This window comes from Capsicum annuum, chromosome 4 (assembly GCF_002878395.1).
Source record: "Capsicum annuum cultivar UCD-10X-F1 chromosome 4, UCD10Xv1.1, whole genome shotgun sequence".
NCBI lineage: Eukaryota > Viridiplantae > Streptophyta > Magnoliopsida > Solanales > Solanaceae > Capsicum > Capsicum annuum.
The window spans coordinates 220,777,526-220,799,105 of NC_061114.1; the positions used below are offsets into that span (position 1 = coordinate 220,777,526).

The window sequence follows — 21,580 nt, forward strand, 5'->3', positions numbered from 1 at the left end:
GTGAAGTTTGGAGAGGTCATGGTATCATGGAAGTCCAAAAAGCAAGAAATCGTTGGTAGGAGCTCAGCTGAATCAGAGTTCAGAAGCATGACTTCAGCTATAGCAGAAGTCACCTGGTTGATAGAGGTGTTCAGAGAGATGGGAGTAGAGATTAAGCAACCTGTAGATACCTACTGTGACAGCAAAGCTGCTATTCAAATTGTAGTTAATCCAATCTTTCATGAAAGGACTAAGCACTTTGACATCGACTGCCACTTTGTAAGGGAAAAACTGATGCAGGGTATGATCAAGACTCATCATGTTTCAACCAAGGAGCAGCTAGCTGACCTACTCACTAAAGGTCTAGGGAAATCACAACACATGTATCTAATGTCCAAGCTAGGCTTGAAAGACATCTTTCCAGCATTAGCTTGAGGAAGGGTGTCGAGAATAATGTGAAGCAGTAAATAGAATTAGTTGGGAGTTGTAACAGAATTAGTTAGGAGTTGTATAGCTGTAAGCTTATGAGTAAGTGGAGCCTAGAGTGAGTTACCTAACTCATGTATATATATAGTTGAGTAGGCATTACGTGTAACTAACTTAGATATTTTTTGTTCAATACCAATTCTCTCTCTTTCTCTGAGTTCTCTCTCTTCCTCAATATACTATTCCATTGAACTTGATCTCCATTACTGAGATTCATCAATTACTTCTAAAAGTAGTCAAATTTAAGAAATCAATACTTACTTGAATTGGCATTAGTGAAAGAAATCTATCAACATAAATTATTGTTGTATAGATGATGATTTGCATTGTCTTGACTCCAAAATATTCTCCTGTCTGCATATTTTGAAAAAATAAATGAACTTAAATTTCTTCTTACACATTAATATTCAAAATAATGAAATGGGATTTTCAAGAACGAGTAATTTACTATATCAATGGCGTTGATTGCAGTATTGCAAACTCGTAGAAGCCATTCATGGTGCATAATTCTTGAAGGAAGTCGACTGTTGAGTCCAGCATTGACAACTTCATTTTCTCTTCTAAGCAAATAATCCACAATATCTTCTTCCTCGGTATCATCTTCTTCTACTTCTTCGGTATCATCATCTTCTTCTTCTTTGATATCTCTATCATCTGCTCCAATATCTTTTTCTACATTTTGTTTGTATAATAGCAGAGTTAAGAGGGATTTAGCTTTTGAGCTCTAATAACAATTAAATTCTTTTGGTAGAATTATAGAAATATAAATATATGACGATTAGTTATGCGCATGCGGATATTAGCATGGATAACGAAATTTATTAAATTTAAATCCATGAAAGATTTGGATTATATTAAATTTAAGATATATTAGTCCAAATAAATAATATGAATTAATATAATTAATTTAATTATTTATGTTCAATAAAAACAGACTTAATTAAAGTCCAACTTGTTAGGCTAGTCGAAAAATTGAGATATAAATGATAAGTCCACTTTACTAAATTTAAGATGACATTTTATTCTAAATACTTAGTTTGGTGTCATGTGTGAAATAAGGTGGCATACCAAGTCACATCAATGAACCAATAGAATCATTTCGCATGTCATAACATGCAAGTTAAATCAAATGTTTGTCATATCACTTCAATTTGATTCGTCAAAAAGAGTTTGTCTTAATTACTACTACTCCACTCCTACAACTACAAATAGAGACCTCATAATTCAAAAAAAAAGATTAAAAATTTCTAACAAGATGCCATAGAAAATTTGTGGTCAAATACCACAAATTTCTCTACAAGCTTCAAGAATTCAAGCACTCAATTATTTTACTATAAGTTTCAGAGATCAAGCTTAAAGTCATTGAATTCAAGAACAAGTCAAGATCGAGTCAAGACTATCAAATTCAGGATCAAGCTTTAGACCCTAAATTTTTAAGCTGTAAAGTTCCTCAAATTTGAGCAAAATCGTTAAGTTAAAATGATATTTGATAAACGAGATGAAACTACAAGTCACAAAGTTTTTCAAATTTAAGCTAACTATTCAAGTCATAGAACTCCTCAAGCCTAAACTATAAGTTATAGTAATATAATCATTATTGGACGGTCCTAATTAATTGCAAGTTATAACACACTTGGATGTACAAGACTAAATTGTATGTCTTGAATCATTTTAAATTTGACCTAAGTCTCCAAGTTAAAAAGTTCTTCAAATTTAAGCTAAATCTTCGCGTTGCAATGCTCCATGATGCACAATCTTAAACCGCATTTCCTCAAATTCAATCCAAGTATATAAGTCACAAATTTCCTTACATCCAATCTAACACTTCAAGTTACAATGCTTCAAAACACACAAGCCTAAACGACATATTACACAACTTATCAAAGTACAAATCACATTTTTAAATTGCAAATCTCATCCTAATCTTTAGGCCAAATGCTCTTCGGCTTGAGAATTAAACTACATATTATTCTTGAATCGTAAGAGTATAATTTGTGCACGAAACTAAAAAGAATTGATAAGTTCAAAACCTTGCAACTTACTAATACGAGAATAATCACGGAAATAGACTTATGTGGGTATGGATTGAAAGCAACCACGTGTATGTGCAAGAGAAGTGTAATTAAAAGCCCAAATACACACCAAAACAGCCCACTCCATACACTAGAGGGGCAGCCCATTCTTGAAGTGTCTTTTTGGTCATTTTAACTTCTATTTGTTTTGTAATATATAAGAAACATGTTAGTATTTATTCACTTAGTTTATGAATGAAGTTGTAAGTCTTACAAGACAAAGAAATACAAGTCCTCTTTCCTTAAGGCACCCAAAACCGAAATTAGGACTTAGACAAGTGTAAAATCACTTGTGTTTGCATTTGCTTGGAAACATTGATGCTTGGGAGGTGGATTCCGATCTTGTGTCTTTGTAAGAGATAGGTTTATTGTTGTGTGTAGTGTTAAGGGTCCAAGATTTACCATTCTTGGGTTCTTAACATTATACCTTCATGTGGTCTATCTATCTATCATTTTTCTTTTGTAATCTTGTATCTGTTTTGTATCTTGTATTGTGAAGCCGTTTTTGTTGTTCTTCTTCTTCTTCTCATTATTGTTTCATCTTGTGTTGTTAACTTAGTTTGTTGTTGGTTGCAAAAGGTGTCAAACACCTAGTTATATTGTCCTTCTTGTATTTCATTCTTGAATCCGAAAGTGGTCTTCAAAAGGGTCCTCGATTCTTTGAATTAGTGAACTATTTTTGGAGTGTGATTGGACTGTTTTGAGTCAATTCCGTGTGTTCCTTGATTTTCTTGTATCACTTACAACCTACGCAAAAGTTAGGATACTTAGTCTAGACTAACTCGATTAGACTTGAGCCATCATTTTTAGCGGAAATGAAGTCCTTAAAGCTAATTTCTATCATTAGTCTAAACACTTTTTAATTAATATAATTTTCAACACTAAAATAGAAATTATTTGGTAAGACAACCAAATATTGAACTATCTACTTGACAAAATCTAGCTCTAACTTCAAAAAATGGTCTATCATAATCCTAATGGGATCCAACTCCCCATTTTGGATATGTTGTTCCCTCTGGGCAAGCAATTGGTTTAAGATTTTAGTACTTTTAATTAAAATCGATTTTTTAATTGTGGTCGTATGAATCTAAAACTGTCGGCACGTTAAAAACTAAAGGTAACATTATAATATCATTTGGGATGATTTCGAAGGTATTCAATTTGAGATTTCGAATATGTTGTAGATCCTTGTGTCTAATTTTGTAGAATGAGGAGACTTGTGATTCCAACATTCATATTTCAAAAATTAAAAATTCTAGTAACGTCCTGCAAATCTTAAACTTCCAGCATGACAAAATTTAAAGTCGACTAAACAAAAAAATCACGAACAATATTGAATGTTTAAGTAAATTCAAAAATTATATGTAAGAATCATAACATCTGAATTTTAGATGTTATAGATCGGTAAATCTAATTTCTGAAAAATCAAATGTTAATGAGTTCGACGTTTCTACAATAAGATACAAATTTTCTACCACATATATGCTAAGATATAAAAAAGAGAAACAAGCATCGAAAGAAAATGTGAGAAAATTATCTCTCATTGTACTCCCTCGTGGTGAATGTTGCAACACTATAGCAAGCACAAACTAATAAAGATCATATCGTTATTTATAGAACCCGAACAGTGATTTTCACAGATGTTAAGATCGATGTGGGACTTGATAATTATTATTGTTCAAGACACACATAGTGCCACAATGTAACTTAACTTGAAAGACAACTAAATTGCAAAATTATTTAACATCTTGATAGGCAAGTAAATTAAGTCAACTCCCTATTTATCTTAAATCTAACATGGACCTAAAAATGAATTTTCATAAAGGATGGCAAGTGAATGTATAATTTAAATCCAATCATATTTTTATTTGAGTGGTATGTATTGGCTCATGATGATATTTTGTATATGAATATTGTGGGAGATGATTAGATAGGAATACAGTTTGAGCATATGACCTTAGATAAGAAAATTTAAAAGTAAAGAATAATGATAAAAGGGTTAGTAAATAATCGAATGTTATCTAGTTTCATAATCAGTATTTTCTATTAGTCTCATACTGTTTTATTTTATTATCTTCTTGACTGTTGTTATTCTATTATTTATTCATCAATTTATATTGTTTTTTTGGCTTCAGTTACCCTATTATTTGATGTTGTTGCCTTTCTTTTTTCATTATTTTTAATATGAGTTCTCACTATTGTATTTATTTCATTTACTTGATTCTTGATATGCTTTAGTTAAATTGATTGAATGTCTATCGAAAATAACGACTCCACCTTGAAACTAAAACTATTAAGAGTTTCACATTGAAAAAAGAATAGGTTGTGCCTCCATATTATATTGCTCATGTTCTAATTATAAGGTTTGGACGTGCGGATAAGTGTTAAGAGTAAAAAGAAATGGGCAATTAATCTCTTATATGAACTTGCGCAATATAATTTTTGAAAATGAATTAAGCTCAAATTCATATAAGGAGATCAATTACACATTTCTTTCTTGATATGAGCTCAAAATTCAAATTGTGTATGTACAACTTCTCTAGACCATACTATTATATAAGTAAGTTAGGTCTGCAAAAAGGTAGAGTGCATGAAGATGTTCCCACTACCTCATGAAAAACAATAATGACAACAAAATACTGAAAAACTATAGATAGAATTTGGGAAAAAATATCTTTGATTGAAAAAATTAAAATGCTTAGCCTTCAAGCTAGATGATACACATAGATATATACACTCAATGTATAGTTGTCCAGTTGTGGTATCTCTATCTACCTAACCAATTGATTAACTAGCTAATTACAACAATTAAATTATTCACACACTCCACTACTAACTAACTAACCAACTTCAATACTTACCCTCAAACTGGATGTACTGAAAAGATTCAGGACTCCAAGCTTGCTTAATAATAAATCATGTTGATATCTTCCTAAGATTTTAGTAAGAAAATCTGCTTATTGATTTTTGTTGTTGATATAAAATGTCTTGATCAGTCTCTTTTGTATCTATTCACGAATAAAGTGGCAATCAATCTCGATATGTTTTGTTCATTCATGAAATACTGGATTTGCAGCAATTTGCAAGGTTGCCTTGCTGTCACAATAAATGATAGCTGGTTCAATCAGCTGGACTCCAGCTCTTTAAATAGACTAATTGCTCAGACTACTTCAGCTGTTAATACAGCTAAACTGTTGTACTCAGCCCCTGCTGAACTCCTAGAGACAGTATTTTTTTATTTCTAGCTAATTAAAGAATTATTAAATTTAAGCAAAAAACCTGTGACAACCTTCTTGTGTTTGAGCATGCAGCCCAGTCTACATCATAGAACCCTGCCTAGTGTGGTTTACATGCTGAACTCATCAATAACTCTTTTTCGAGTTCTATTTTGATATGTCTGATCAATTTTAATGCAGCATTCCAATGTGATGTCCTTGGACTCTGCATGAATTGGCTTAAATTTTATACTGCATAGCTGATCTCTGATCTAGTATTGGTAAGGTAAAGTAACTTTCCAAAAAATCTCTAATATTGTGAAACATCTTTATATGCAGCATCCTTGAAGTGAGTAACTTCATTTCCTTAGTCATACTCCATGCTGGTCAATTTCATGTTGCATTCTAATAGTGTCAAGGTTGGCTTTACTGTGCTTAATCCCACTTCAGCTATCAATTCAAGGACGTACTTTTTCTGATTCATAACAATTTCTTTGCCATACCTGCGAAACTCAATCCCTAAAAAAATACTTGAGTTCCCCCAAGTTTTTTATTTTGAAATAATTGTATAGAATTTGTTTAGTTTCTACTATCAATGCAGCATCATTTCTTGTGATCAATAAATGATCTACATAGATCAACACCACAACCAGACTAGATCCTTTATTCTTAGTAAACGGTGAGTAATCCAAGTGGCTTTGTGTGTACCCTGAAGTGCAAAGTGCTTCTATTAGTTTAGCATTCCACTGTCTAAATGCTTGCTTAAGTCCATTGAGAGACTTAACAAGCTTACAAACAATGTTGTTGTTCTTGTTCTTTCCTTGACTGTAAAAATCCTTAGGTAATGTCATATATACTTCATCAAACAAGTCTCCTTGTAAAAAAAATTTGAAAACATCCATTTTTGTAGATGTTCCAGTGTTCAACAGTAGCTAAAGCTATAATTCATCTCACAATGATCATTTTCACAACTGGTGAAAAGTTTTCTTGATAATAAATCCCTTCAATTTGGTTGTATCCTTTTGCCACCAACCTGACTTTAAATCTATCAATTTCACCATTAGATCTATATTTGATCTTGAATACCCACTTACATCCAATTGCGGCCTTTCCTGGTAGTAATTCAACCAGTTTCCTGGTTCGATTATTTTCTAAGGCTTAAATCTTTTGTTGCATAGAATTTATTCACCTATCATCAGTTATTGCCTCTTTATAGATTTTAGGTTCAACTTCTGTAGAAAACTTGATTAGGTAAGCTTTATACCTTGTAGATAAACCATGATACGAAACATAATTACTTTGTAAATATTGGTATGATTTGGATACTTGAGTCACATAATCCTTCATTCAAATAGGAGGAGGATGAGTTCTAGTTGACTGTCTTGAACCTCTGGACTAAACTACAGGTTCAACATTTATGATCTCCTCTTCATCAACCACAAGCTCATCAGTTGTAAGTTGTAAATTCTCAACATCTGCAGGTTGCATAACCTTAGTGTCTGCATTCTCTACCATGTGATTATCATCTATGTGTAGTATATCATTGTTTGTGAATACATCAGTATCATGATGATTATGATCAGCCTCCCAATCAACATGATTATGAGGAAACAGTGGTACATGTTTTTTATCCTTCATGTTATGAAATGGGAATATATTCTCTTTGAATACAGCATCTCTGCTCACTATCAACTTTTGTTGGATTAAACTATAGAGTAGATAACCCATTTGAGTAGCTGAATATCCCATAAGTACACAAGCAATATCTCTTAGAGAAAATTTATCAAATCTCACTGTGTTAGTCGCATAACACAGGCAACCAATAATTTTAAGATGATCCAAGTGTGCCTTGTGACCATGAAAAATTTCATAAGGGGCCTGTCCTTTCAATGCTACAGTTTGTAGTCTGTTTATCAGATGAACAACAGCTAATACAAATCCCCTCAAAATCTAATGGAAATATTTCCTTGAAACTTCAGTGATCTGACCACCTCAAGTATATGTTTGTGCTTCCTTTCTACGATTCTATTTTGTTGCGGAGTGTAAGGACATCTACTTTCACGAATGATACCAAAAGAGTTTAACAGTGTATTGCATTCATTATTAAAGAACTCAGGTTCATTATCTGATCTTACTCTCTTTATATGCTTATTGAATTGTGTCCGCACTAGATGAAAGAATGATTTCAATACTAAAAACACATCACTCGTCAGTTTCAACAAGTATAGCCAAGTCATTTTTGAATAATCATCAATAATAATTAGAAAAAATCTACATCTATTATGAGTAGGACTCCTATATGGTCCCCCAACATTTATGTGTATCAAATCAAAATTAGCATCGGCTCTAGACATGCTTAACTGAAAAGGAAATCTAGTTTGCTTTGCCAAAGAGCATATCAGACATTATTACACACTTCTATGTCATCATTTTTTAATAAAGATAGTTGCTTAAGCACCTTCATAGATGAATGCCCTGACCTATTGTGCCACAATAACTTGCTTATCTCATCAGCTTGTGTCATGAATATTTTCTCGATCTTTCTTTTGTAATGATTGATCTAACAAGGATAGTAGTATAGTTCATTCACCTCTTTACCAATCCCCCTCACTATTTCAGTGAAGAGGTCCTAAAACACAAAGAACTCAGGAAAGAAATTAACTGAGCATTTCAACAGTTGGTTAGTGGTGACACTGAAAGTAGATCATACTTGAATGTAGGAACAACCAACACATCCTTTGGCATACCGCCATCTATTGTTTGACAACTACTAGAGTATATTACTATAGTACCATCACCAGTAGGTAATTGTACCTGTCTTCCTTAACAACTATTATTACTTGAGATTGAGCTGAGTCTATTCATTTTAGATATAATATGGAAAGTGGCTCCTGAATCAACTATCCAACTCTCTCTTTTTTCTGTCATCTTATTTGCTACAAATAAAGTACTAAGAGTAATATATGTACCTGCCATATTTGTCAAATTGCTCTTAGCTTCAGAGTTTGAAGTCTCGCCATTAAGCATGTGCACAATGTTTTGATACTGACCAGGTGTAAAGGTGGTTTGAGTTGCTAATATTGTCCAGCCTGACCCTTTCTTTTGTCTATTGATCTAGAAGCATCACTTGTATATCCTCTAGCATTTTTACACCCATGATTATAAAAATCATCTGAGCATCCTGTATATCTATTGTCATGCATATGTTCATCATATGCAGGTCGAGCATTTCTGTTCCCAATTGCAAAAGAATCATTTATTCCCCTGTTTTTCTGTTCCCAAAACTGATATCACTATTAGCGAACATTGTATTCTTATTGTCATACACATTGTTAATCATGTTGTGTTGTTTCAGCATCTGCATTTGGGTGTCCTGTATCCGGTTGAAGTTTGGCTTCTTTTTAAAATTTTTGGTCAGCAGAATATCCAATTAGTTTATAACAATCCTCCATAGCATGACCTTGAATCTTACGGTAGGCACAAATTTGATCCCAATTTTTCTTCTTAATAGGTCTCTATTTTTGAAATTTCCCTTTTCCTGCATATAGAATAGGTGAACTTAATGCATCTCCTCTGGTGTGTATATCAGTTATCATATGTTGACTTTCATCAGTCATTATTATAGCATTTGTCCTTCCTATACTAGGCAAAGGACTCATCATTAGAATCTGGCTTCGTTCCTGTACATATACTTCACTCGGATCCATTAGAAATGAAACCAGTCGTTGACATGTAAGATGGTCCACATAAGTTCTAGATTAGTCACAGGCCAACGAAGAAACGGGGACAGAGCATCAAATTCATCCCATAAAAGACGTAATTTAGAAAAATATGTAGATATACTCAAGTTACCCTGATGAATTATGCGAGTTTATCTGTGCAAGTGATAATCTCTGAATCCATCGACCTTATCAAAGGCCTTCTGGTCTGCCCAAACAGCAGCAACATCAGTTGCATAAACAATACCACTCAGCAATTCCTTCAATACCTTATTCATAATCAATGCAAGCACAAAAGCATTGCATTTTTAGCACTGTTCCTCTAATTCGCCTTCATAATCACTTTTTCTGTATGTTCCTAACAGAAACCCTAACTTGCTCTTAGCTTGAAGATTAATCAACATAGATCTACTCCATAAAGAGTAATTGTCTGATCCTGTCGGTTGTACGGTAGTTAAAACACCTCCAAGAGTGTCAGAAGGGTAAAGATACAGTGGACGATTGTGTTTTCGATCTATTGTTTTGAAAGTTTCAACCGCTCAGAAATCGACAACAATTAACTGGAGAAAGTGATGAATTTTTGTTGAATCAATCCTCGATTCACAATGCTGATGCTATGTCAAAATGTAGAGAGAATTTGTGAGAAAATATCTTTGATTGAAAAAATGAAAATGCTCAGCCTTCAAGCTAGCTGATACACATGTACATATACACTCAATGTACAGATGTCTAGCCGTTATATCTCTCACTACCTAACTAATTGATTAACTAACTAATTACAGCAGCTAAATTATGCACACACTCCACTACTGACTAATTAACCAACTTCAATAAATGCTTTGTAAAAAAGAAATAATGGCAGTAAAATACCTCTTCAAGAACAATAACGACAACAAAATACCTCGTAAAGAAAAATAACAGCAATAAAATACCTAATAAAAAATAAGAACGACATCAAAATAATAAAATAATCAAAACATAAAAAAAACACAAATAGTAATTGAAATTGAATAACATAAATTAGTTCAATATTTGTCAAAAAACTAGAAAAATAATTTCGTAAGCCAATACAACACACTCAAGAAACACGACACCTATACACATACACAGAAAAAGAAAATGAAAATAAGAAAAACACACGCCACTCAATTCCGTAAAGAGCAAAACTACGCACGTGCTTACCTATTTCAACGCTCTCCTTTCCCACACATATAATATCAATGGACCCACTTAACACTCCCAAAGCTATCAACGGCTCTGATCACTCCACGTCATCATCCCTACCGCGAATATTCGCAGCCACCCACCCTGAATATCTCATTTTAATTTTTCTCCAATTATAAATAGCAGAGGCACATTCTCCATATATTTCTCTTTCTCTATTTCTTGTAATCTTGTATTGTTTCTCTAGATCTTCTCCTTTTTTTCGTGAAAAAGAATTCTTTATGGATACATTGTTGATTGATTTAATCAAGAAGTTTGATTTCTCTGTTTGTTGGAATTCAGTAGCTTTGCATTTTGGTTCTTTTGTTTTTCATCGTCAGATTTATAGTCAACGTTGTTTTTGTTTCTAACCTTTGTTACTTGGAGCTGTCATTAATCACCATGGGTAGAAGTAAGTTTATTTTACTCTTTCTTCAATTGGGTTCTTGTTATTTACACTTGTTTATCGTGAAATTGAATTCGGCTTTGCTGTTCTTTTGACTTGTTTATCTTGAAATTGAATTGGGTGTTTGTTATTTGACCCTTTTTTTGTTGTGAAAAATAGAGTTTTTATTGAATTGGGTTACTGTTATTTAACTTGATTATCGTGAAATTGAATTGGGTCTTTTCTGTTGTTTAGCTTGTTTATTGTAAAAAGATATAAACTTTCTTGAATTGGGTTGCTGCTATTTAGCTTGATTATTGTGATATTCAAATGGGTTTTTCTGTTCTTTGACTTGTTTATTGTGAAAAGATATGAACTTTGTTGGATTGGGTTGTTGTTATTTAACTTGATTATTGTGAAATTGAATTTGGTTTTTTGTTATTTGACTTGTTTATTGTGGAAAAAAAATGTAGAGTTTATTGAATTGATTTTACTTTATTTAGATTGTTTTTTGTGAAAATATCAACTTTCTTGAATTGGGTTTCTGTTTTTAGCTTGTTTATCGTGAAATTGAATTGGGTTTTTGTTCTTTAACTTTTTTTGTTGTGAAAAAATAGAGAGTTCATTGAATTCGGCTGCTGTTGTTTAGCTTGTTTACCATGAAAACTATCAGCTTTCTTGAATTAGGTTTCTGTACTTTAAATGAATATTGATCTTTGGGTTCTCGTTACTTAAATATTAGTAGCTGTTTTTGCTAACAGTAGGATCTTGATGGGTGCAATGTAAAAGGAAACCCTAATTTTTAGTGGGGTTGGGTAAAATCTGTTGCTTTTGTGGAGAATTTTGAGATTGGAACTGGAATTGGGAATTAAGGTGTTTGCTGTTGGATTTGTCTTTTTTTAGGAAGTTCACAACGTAGGAATGCTGCGATGTTGGATAGTGATGACACAGATAGCGTGAGTTCAACGTCAACTACTCGGTCAGATATGATGTTACCTGGTTTAGAGGAGGTTCAGTTTGATAAGGAGACGGTCCTTGATCAATGTGTGGACGCCCTTTATGAGAAAAGGTTTGATATACTCGAATACGAGAAGTGATTACTCAATTTTGAAGTTCCCATATTTGGTCATTAGCTTATTTAGCTCCATTTTAGGTTTTTGTTTGTGATAAAAAATGTGGATTAATATGTCTACGTGTTTCTTGGCTTTTAGGGGTTCAACAAGGGAGAAGGCTTTGGCATCTATTGTAGAAGTTTTCAATAGCAACATACAGCATGAATTTGTTGAAAAGAAGTAAGGAAATTTTCCTACTTTTATGAAGTTATATTATGCTGACTAGGAAATTTTTCCTACTTATATGAAGTTATATTATGCTGGCTCGTTGAATACATAGGAAATTAGTTATGCTTTTAAATACATGTTTCTAAGGCTCATCAGTTTGTTCTAGTTTATATTGTATTGTTCTGGCTTGTGTTGTGTGTGTGTGTGTTTGTGGGGGGTTGCACTGTTATACGTTTTCTGCCATTATGGATTGCATTATATTTGCTTTGAGCTACCATGTTTGTCAAATATCTTCAAGAATGTTCTGCCATGGTGACAACATTTATATATTGCATTATAATCATTCCGACTACCATTTTTATCCAGACATCATAGGTGTATAGTCTGTGACGCGCTTCTTCTGTTTATGTGCTATTGCTGATCTAGTTATCACTTATCAGGCAGTCTGCTTTCATTCAGCAAAAATTTTCTACGCTATTCTTTGCGGAAGCTAACTACTTCAATAATACTTCCCTTGAATCAACAATTCCCTGCAATTTTTGTTATTGTTTGTTGTTTCTTTTACTTCTTTTTTGGGACTTCGTCATACTGTTTTTCTTGAGCCGGGGGTCTATCGGAAATAGCCTCTCTATCCTGAGGTAGACGTAAGGTCTGCATACACTCTACCCTCCCCAGTCCCCTCTTTGTAGGGTTACTCTGGGTATTTGTTGTACTCAATAATGGCTTGGAAAGTGCCTGGAGACCTTCAATTAGTTGCATTGGCATTATTAATATCATTGTAATTGTGAGTCTCCAGGGGTTTGTGCAATTGGCAAAGGTTGAGGGACTTGTGCCTTAGGTCACAAGTTCGAGCCCTGTGCCAAGCGAATCAAGTCTAGTATTTAAGTGGAGAAGAGTAGATGAGAGGGCCCATCATCCCTGAGTTTTCAAGGCTTCAGAGGATCTGCTCCAGAACTATTTTCTGTCATAAAAAAAATTCATTATAATGGTGATAGCTATCAAAAAAATCATCGTAATGGTGATATATTCATCATTTTGGTATTTGTGTTAGTAAGAAATTTAATTTTATGTGACGTATCAAGTATGCAAATTTTAGTATGCTTCCATCTCTATTATCTTATACCCCAGTAAATGAAATCTTTATTAGAAAACTTCTGCCAGACTGGCATTGCGTTCTGACTCCCATCCTAGGAATTATTTTATTGCACTGCCTTGTAGTATACCTGTTGTCTATCATGTTTTGACTTCTAAGATGCTGTAGGTGCATGTTTCCCACTGTAATAACTTACTTTACTTTATCCAAGAATAAACAAAAGATCTTTGGGTGCATAGCTTGTTGTAGGCTCATCACGTTTATGTTCTATCCTTCAGGTTTGCCACATTATTGCAACACTGTTTGAGTTCCATTAAACGCGGTTCCTCCAGGGAGATAGCTTTGGCATCTCATGTTATTGGTTAGTCATTTGTGCTGTTGATTAATTATGGTCCTTTTAATGTGATCCATTGATCAAATGTATGAGTTTGAAATTTTGTAATTTTTTTTTGTTGGGTGATAGGGCTTCTTGCTTTAACTACTGGGCCCGGCGACAAAGCACACGAGATTCTGGAAGAATCAGTCACACCTATCGCTGAGGCTCTTAAATCTCGGTCTGATAATTCTAAAATATCCTCGGTATGTTCAAATATGGTGAAAAATTCTCTTATATATTAGTGCTAGCTAGCTTGGAGCTGACTGCTGTTTGGTTTTTGTGGTTTTAGTTACTGGTATGTTTGGCCATTATCACCTTTGTTGGTGGCGAAGAACCGGAGGAAACAGAAAAGTCTATGCAATTGATGTGGCAAGTCATTAATCCAAAATTGGGTCCTAATGTATGTTATTCTTAATCATCTTTTCATTTTATGGAATAGATTGTTCAGTATCTTATTTGCTGTATATGGATGTTTTCTAACGAGTTTATTCCCAAACACTTGATACCTATCAATGAAATCAGGTGGCTATTGCTAAACCTTCACCAGCAATGATAACAGCAGTTGTATCTTCTTGGTCTTTCCTCCTTACTACCATGGATGGATGGACACTTAACCCAAAAAGTTGGCAAGGGTGAGTAACTCTCCTAAAATCCCATTTGAACAATGTGACCCCCCCCCCCCCCCCCCCAACCACAGACAAAAAGAATGAGAAAAGAAAAGGATCTAAGACAGAAGAAACGTGAGAACTTCTAACTGTGGCATCCGTCCAAGCAAAATTAGATGTGTGAGAACTGTTAGGCTTGTGTTTGGTGTTAGTGTGAGATGCTGAATCATTTACTTGTGATGCAGGTCAATCTCCTACTTCTCAACTCTTCTAGACAAGGAAGACCGATCTGTGCGCATTGCAGCGGGCGAAGCACTTTCTTTAGTTTTTGAAGTCGGGAGTCTGGAAAAGTTTTCTGGTGAATCTAAAGGATCTAGTGACAGCTCCACAGATGAAGCTAACAAATCTAGGGAATTATTACATATACAGGGATTAAGGGCAAAAGTACTGAACCAGGTTAGAACCCTTTCAGCGGAGGCTGGAGGTAAAGGGTCAGCCAAGAAGGATCTCAACAATCAAAGAAACACATTTCGAGACATATTGGAATTTCTAGAGGTAATTTTGGCATCTTCAACTTGCTCCTTTTGCATTTTTTCTTTTGTTTTGGCTGCATTTTGTGATATTCTTATAATTAACATCAGGATGGATATAGTCCTGAGAGCGCAACCAAGATTGGTGGAGAACTGTTTAGCACAAGTACTTGGGCTCATCTGATACAGGTACCTCTTGTTTCTTTTTAATTTTATAATCCAACCAGCTGCATATTTGCTGAAATCACTAATTTTTTTAACAGTTAAACTTCCTTAAGCACTTCCTTGGAGGAGGATTTGTGAAGCATATGCAGGTTTGTTTTCCTATCAAAAGATCAAGTTTTGGTGCTATTGGAATCATTTAATCTGTCGTATTTAGCTGTTTTCTCTCCAAAATTTGCAGGAAAATGAGTTTCTTCATGATGTATTTGGTTTCACACCAAAGAAGAAACTCGCAGGTGTTGAGCAACGTGTATCTGGAGCTGAAAAGGTAGCCTCCGGAGCTTCTATGAAGCACTTTAATTTGTAACTGCTTATACTTGGAAGAAATGCTCATTTGAAAATCCATTGCATACCACTTTGCTCTGGAAATGTATTTTTTCGAGATTTAGTTTGGAAAAAGGAAGTGTGATTCCTTGTTTATTGACAGATGGACCTACTGTTTGAATTTGAGGAAGCATTTAACGTAGGATGATGATGTGTTTTGCAGAGAATGTACAAGTCACCAAATTCAGCCCTTAACAAGGCCAGGACACAATTCCTAAACAAACAAAGAATGTTGTCCCAGGCAAGTTATTTTCCTTCATGAGCATGCTCCAGCACCTTCCCCGGTCTCTTTTTTTCCTCCCTTTCTTTTCCCCAGAGCATTAAGAATTTATTTGGAAGATCACTTAGTGGTTCTTGAATCCAAGTTTGTGGGCTGTAGGTTTCTTCAACTAAACCCAAGTGTTGTTTTTTTCAGGACAAGAATGTCGGCTTCTATACCGGTGGTGATGAGTTCTGAACAAAGCAATTGCACCGTGCAGTCTCAGCGGAAGCATCCCAGGGACAGATGTCCACCTTGTCAAAGTTATTCATTCATAGTCGCCGATTTAATGAACGGAATGATGATAAAAAGATAGATATTTGATCATTTTGGTTACTGCTTGGTAGAATATTATTCCTTATTCTTCTTTTTTGTCAAGTAATAAACTATATTTGCCTTGGTGTCTCTGATGGAGTTCATCAGTAGAGCATAAGAAAAGCCAGCCACTTTCTATGCATTTTGTGTTTCTATTGGAATATGTAGTCTTAATAGATGATTCAGTTAGTGTGTGATATTATTCCAATTGATGTATTAGTGCGACTTTATTTGATTTTTAATGATTACATATTTGGGTTGTGGTAAAATTTTGTGGAATTGAATGCCACGGAAGCTATTTGAATCTGTAGTAAATATAGCCTGTTAGATTATATTTGGGTTGTGGTAAAATTGTGTTTGTTGATACCAGCAGGGTAATAGAGCCAACGTTACCCCGGAATAAGGGTAAGAAATGAATTCATTGTCCATCGAGTTTCGAATCGTGTAACATTAGCTCTCTCAGTTATCAAGATCAAAATAAGTAGCGATCAGCTTAAAATGCAGTAAACAATTGCTCCTATGTTGAGCAGAATTACAACAGAGTGACTTGGAAAATGCTCTTTATCTTCTTGCTGGTGTTTACATTTAGATCAAACAATTTAATCAAAAGTAAATAAGACCATAAGTGGCCAAGCTGAGTTGTCTATCTTGCATCCTTTCTTACTGTAAGTTCGTTCATTTTGTTGAACTGTCACAAAGCAAAATCAGTTGCTATGTGGCCCTGCTTCAACTTTGGCTTTTTCAATCCTTATTATGCCATAGTTTACATAAATAATCATCATCAATCCCATAAAGTTGGATTTGGGCCTCGGCACCATAGTTTGCATAACTGATTATATTAAACTCTCTCATAAATACCTGCGTTGTAACCGTATATAAGCATTTTTATTACATCGAAAAATTAAAAGGAACTTCAAGCCATTGTGTAATATTAAAAGTATATTCGATGAAAACAAAATCCAACTGAAATTTCCTCCCAGAGCGAATCGCCTATACAGTCTGTTGAATACTCTGTGTAAGATAGCTAAAAGGTAATGTCTTTTTTCTGGTGGCTTATCAACATTTGTATACACACTAAAGTAAAGGTAAAGAAAACTTCCATATCAATGGCCTGTCACACTTGAAAAGTGTTTTTTCATGGCTTGGTCCTTTCTGTAATGATTTGATCTACCCCCTCCTCTTCTCCCACCTCTCCCTCCTCTGAACCCTCGACCTCCCCCTCTTCCACCCATCTCATCTGATTCCGTCTCATCGTCGTTCTCCTCCTTTGAATCCCCCCCTCTTCTCCCACCTCTTCCTCCTCTGAAGTACCCTCGACCTCCCCCCCTTCCACCCATCTCATTTGATTCCGGCTCATTGTCTTTCTCTTCATTTGACTGTCCTCTTCTACCACCTCTCCCTCTGAAGAACCCTCGACCTCTTCCCCTTCCACCCATTTCATTTGATTCCAAATAATCGTCTTTCTCCTCGTTTGACTCGGTCAGCCGTTTAACTGCACCCAAAGGAAGATTACCACCTCGTCCCAACCCGTGTATCAACTCCTTCTGAGCTTGATTTACTAAAGAAGCTTCATTGTAATTAGCCACTGCAACAGAACCCGCAACTTTGTAACTGTAGTTCTTGCCGTCTTTGACGTAAAACTGTGGCGCCTTGCGTGATCCCCATTTTGGAGCGTTGGAAGCTGAGCTACCATTATGAGCTTCAGAATTTCTCCCACGGCCGAAGTTTGACTTGTCTTGGAGGTTCTCAGTTTCCTCAAATGCTGAATCACCAACACTTAGACCCAGGTCATCAAATGAATCGTCATACTCATCTTCATACTCTTGCTGCGCTGAAAGTGCAAGAGTTTTTGCCAAATCCACTGCATCTCTGGAGTCAAGCGTCAAGGAAGCAGGCTCTTCAGTGGTTGTTTTCCTGATAAATCTTCCAGCTGAAGTTATAGATGAATTAGAAGAGCCTACAGTTTTGTAAGACGATGCTGCAGGCACAATATTTCTTGGGGGCGTTGGTTCAGATTCCACTAGTTTCCCTTTACCCTTATCATTTCTGGTCATGGATGGAACACCAGACTTGGGTGGTGGTATTTGCTCCAAGGAGATGTCCAAAGACTGCAACTCCTCATGAAGGGTACCCTCAAGAATCCTCTGAATGACCTCTTCAGGATTCTGGTTATATACTTCAAGACAAGCAGCTAAGAAACCTTTTCCATAATCAGGGAACAGGTCTTTTATTTGACTTATTTTTGACTCCATAATAGCAGCATCTTCATCAACCTGTGGTTGCTTGTCCTTTCGGGAGGCTGCTGGATGGGCTGCCCTTCCAATATTATCTTCTACTGGGTGTATTGTGATCCCCGACAGAAACTTGAATTGATCATCATCCATTGATATCCACCCTGCATGAGACAAAATCAGTTCAGATTTCATCTTAAAACCACGAACATGCACGAGTGCGATGAAGAATAAGCAGAGACATGAGACGCCAGACAAGAGTAAGAAGCTGAGGTAGAAAGAAGAGGGGTTTTAAGTTTCTCAACTAAAATATTTACAAGCCACATAAAGAGAGAAAACAAATGTAGATATGTAGCAGATCTCTGGCATTTTTTCCTAAAGCTTCAAATCATAGAAAATGTAATACACACGCCAAAAGAGTTTCATATGTTCCAGTTTCTTTCTGTCATATCTATGACACATAGAATGTCACCTTAAACTCTGAGCAACCAGTCTGAGTCTACTCATCATTTTCAGCTAATTACCTGTATTCCGTAGTAACTCAATTCTGCTCATGATGTTGTAAGTTTTGTCAATGATTTGGAGAAAAGTGCCTTTGCTATGGCCCTCTAGAGCCTGTGAGTAAACTCCAGTGATATCCCTCACTGACTGCACTAATATATCTGCTCTTATAGAAGGATCCTCCACATTGGTAGGGAACATCTTCATGGTAGCAGGAAGCGGAGAACTTTCAACAAAAGCCTCATCACTTAGATAGCACAAGTCCAGCAGCTTCCAACCAAAATTTACTATCCTTGTGGATAACATTTTGAGACTGACAAAAACATCTGACTGCATTTCATTAGATGATTCCATCAAACCTTTCTCTCCGGAGGTTAAAATAATGTGGAAACCCCGCCGCAAGGAGGGCAGCAATGAATCATGTAATCTTGCAAGGGTAGTAAGCACCTCCTCATTCCCATGACTGCATAGACAAAAGAAGCCAATGAATATTCACTTTGTTGTGCCTTCCTTATGACAAAAGCTATTTATCCTTAGGCAGGTAATGAGAACACAAATTACCCAAACTGGCAATAATAAAGGTGCAACTCACAAGGTTTAAGCACGCAAAACATGAAAAATAGCAAATAGATTGCAAATTATCAGAGATAGATATATGCAGAGAAGTTAAGGATACTCTGCAATGCAAGGAGACCAGTACCTCATTTCAACAGGACAGCAGAAGTAGATGGATGCTTGCTTATACGCATTGACAAACGCATCCATAGATACCACAGAATCATTTAAGAAATCCATCACCTGCAGGTGCAAGTATGAAAAATTGTGCAATAAAAATAACAAATTCCACGCACACCACTGACAAGAAAGTTGTTGAAGGAAAACGCATACAATGGAGACCTCAATTAATTAACAGGCAGCCATGCAGTGAAGCTTATCCCATCAAATAAAAAAAAATTAGCAAATAAGAAAAGCTTGGTGCAATCATCAGAAGATTTGGTGCGTGAACTGTGAAGGAATGTTCTCCTTTGTGCTAAAAATACAAATTTCTCCATAGCATCCTTGTTCAAACAAAAGAAACCACACATAGGGACATATACAAATATACGTGAACAGTCTTACTACTCATCAGGAAATAAACTCACCTCTAGATAGTCAGTTTGAAGTCGACTATGTCCATGATCTTGCAAGTGACCGGAGGAAAATAAAACCTGCAGCCATACAATCGTTAATCCTGTATGACTTCAGCTAACCCTCTAACAGTATGTATATCTAGATTGGCTCAAGATGTTCATAAAGCTAGAAGTGTAGTCGTAAGTGGAACACATATACTAAGCAAGGACAACTGCATTTGTCGTTCCTCTATAAGTAGTACACTTGGTACACATCCAAAGATAACACATAAGCGATCTATATTGTGACCATCTCATCTAAAAGCTTAAACTTTTAGAGAGACCACATTATTTAAATTATCATGTCTTCCACATGCCCCTCACATGCTAGTTTGATTCTTTTTTCGTTGACCAAGCACGTGGAGATTCTTTGCGATAATGGATGATGATTAAGGAGAGCACACTTTAATTTAATTAATTATGTCTTCAACACAGAAAAAAAAAAAAAATGAAAACAATAGCTCGTTGCAGACCCCAAAAGATATCGCCTATTCAAAGGATATACTTACCAATAAAGCAAAATGAAAATATTCCTCATCTTACGAAAGTAAATCAGATAATATATTTATTAGTTGTTTTTGGCGTTATATAAAACAATGAAGATGACAAGTTGCTGAGATCTAAAAATGCCCAGCATGTGTGATCTGCAAGCATTCAAACTTTCACTGAGATGTTAGCTTGAAATGACAAGAAGTAAACCTTGAACGTATATACTCGTGCCTTTTGGACTAACTGCGAGATGCAAGTTTCAAGTTACCAAAAAAAGTTCATACTCCATACAAAAGTATGTGAGATTTATACAATTAGAGACCGCTCTGGCAATGGATACATGAACATGCAAAGAAGAAAGCAAAGAGAGAAGAATGTCTAATATTTTAAATTTCAATAAGAGAAACAAAGCAATCACTGTTGGACAAGTCATTGACACCTTAAATGGATAAAGATTACCACCAAGACTTAGTCTACCGCTAATTTAAGGAACTCTTAACACAATTTATGTGGGTTCAATTCCAATTTCCCCCCTCTTACCGTTTCCCCAAAAAACCCTACGTAATGGATTTTTTAAAAGAAAATGTTAAGATAAAGTTAGGAGTACAGTCCATTAAAAAAGGAATACCTCTAACGATGAGCTACACCTCTGATACATAGTCTGCACAATGCTAAGAAAGTGAGTAATAACAGATGAAAGATCATCATGTATCCACAGCTGAGACTTTATGGCATTGGTGACCTGAACAACATAGATAAAGACAGGAGTCAGCAACAGGGAATCCAAATATCCATTAGCATCCCAGATAAAAAAAAGAACAACAAATGTGGATTACGGATGAATCAGGAAAAGCAAACACAACGCAGAAATGACAACAGGAAGCACTGGCTTATCAAGGCAAAAAAAAACTGTTTCAAAACTTGGTTTCACCAAAATGCTTAAGCAAGAAATTCCGGTCTTATTTTCCTTCTGAGAAATGGTAACTGTATTATTAACATAGCACCAAAGGAGGTGCTGTCAAAGTATTTATAAATCAATAGCAAAGATATGTCCTTTCTAATCTAAGCGAGTTCCTATCAGATCTATCACATGTTCAAATTCACTACACCAACAACAACAAACCCAG

At 35.2% G+C, this 21,580-nt stretch overlaps 2 protein-coding genes across 3 annotated transcripts in view; one reads left to right on the forward strand and one right to left on the reverse strand.

Annotated features, from left to right (window-relative positions):
- Positions 1-10,795: 10,795 nt before the first annotated feature.
- LOC107867229 (interferon-related developmental regulator 2) lies at positions 10,796-16,332 on the forward strand. 2 transcript variants are annotated; one of them, XM_016713377.2, is made up of 13 exons: positions 10,796-11,086; positions 11,963-12,128; positions 12,271-12,351; positions 13,711-13,793; positions 13,896-14,011; positions 14,098-14,208; positions 14,331-14,440; positions 14,659-14,968; positions 15,055-15,132; positions 15,207-15,257; positions 15,347-15,433; positions 15,653-15,730; positions 15,905-16,332. In XM_016713377.2, exons 1-13 carry the CDS (start codon positions 11,077-11,079, stop codon positions 15,944-15,946), a joined length of 1,323 nt encoding a protein of 440 aa, XP_016568863.1. In that variant the 5' UTR covers positions 10,796-11,076; the 3' UTR covers positions 15,947-16,332. The 2 variants fall into 2 exon arrangements, with proteins under 2 accessions (XP_016568863.1, XP_016568864.1); XM_016713378.2 differs by lacking the exon at positions 15,905-16,332 and having other exon boundaries at positions 10,841-11,086; positions 15,593-15,712.
- Positions 16,333-16,964: 632 nt separating this feature from the next.
- The window catches only part of LOC124897764 (activating signal cointegrator 1 complex subunit 2), a 16,158-nt gene continuing 11,542 nt past the window's right edge, over positions 16,965-21,580 (reverse strand). The window contains exons 5-9 of the mRNA XM_047411130.1: positions 21,082-21,195; positions 19,938-20,003; positions 19,496-19,593; positions 18,819-19,258; positions 16,965-18,458 (exon numbers count right to left, since the gene is read on the reverse strand). Coding sequence (XP_047267086.1) covers positions 17,167-18,458; positions 18,819-19,258; positions 19,496-19,593; positions 19,938-20,003; positions 21,082-21,195 — 2,010 coding nt within the window. The 3' untranslated portion in view covers positions 16,965-17,166. The remainder of the gene's footprint in view (positions 18,459-18,818; positions 19,259-19,495; positions 19,594-19,937; positions 20,004-21,081; positions 21,196-21,580) is intronic.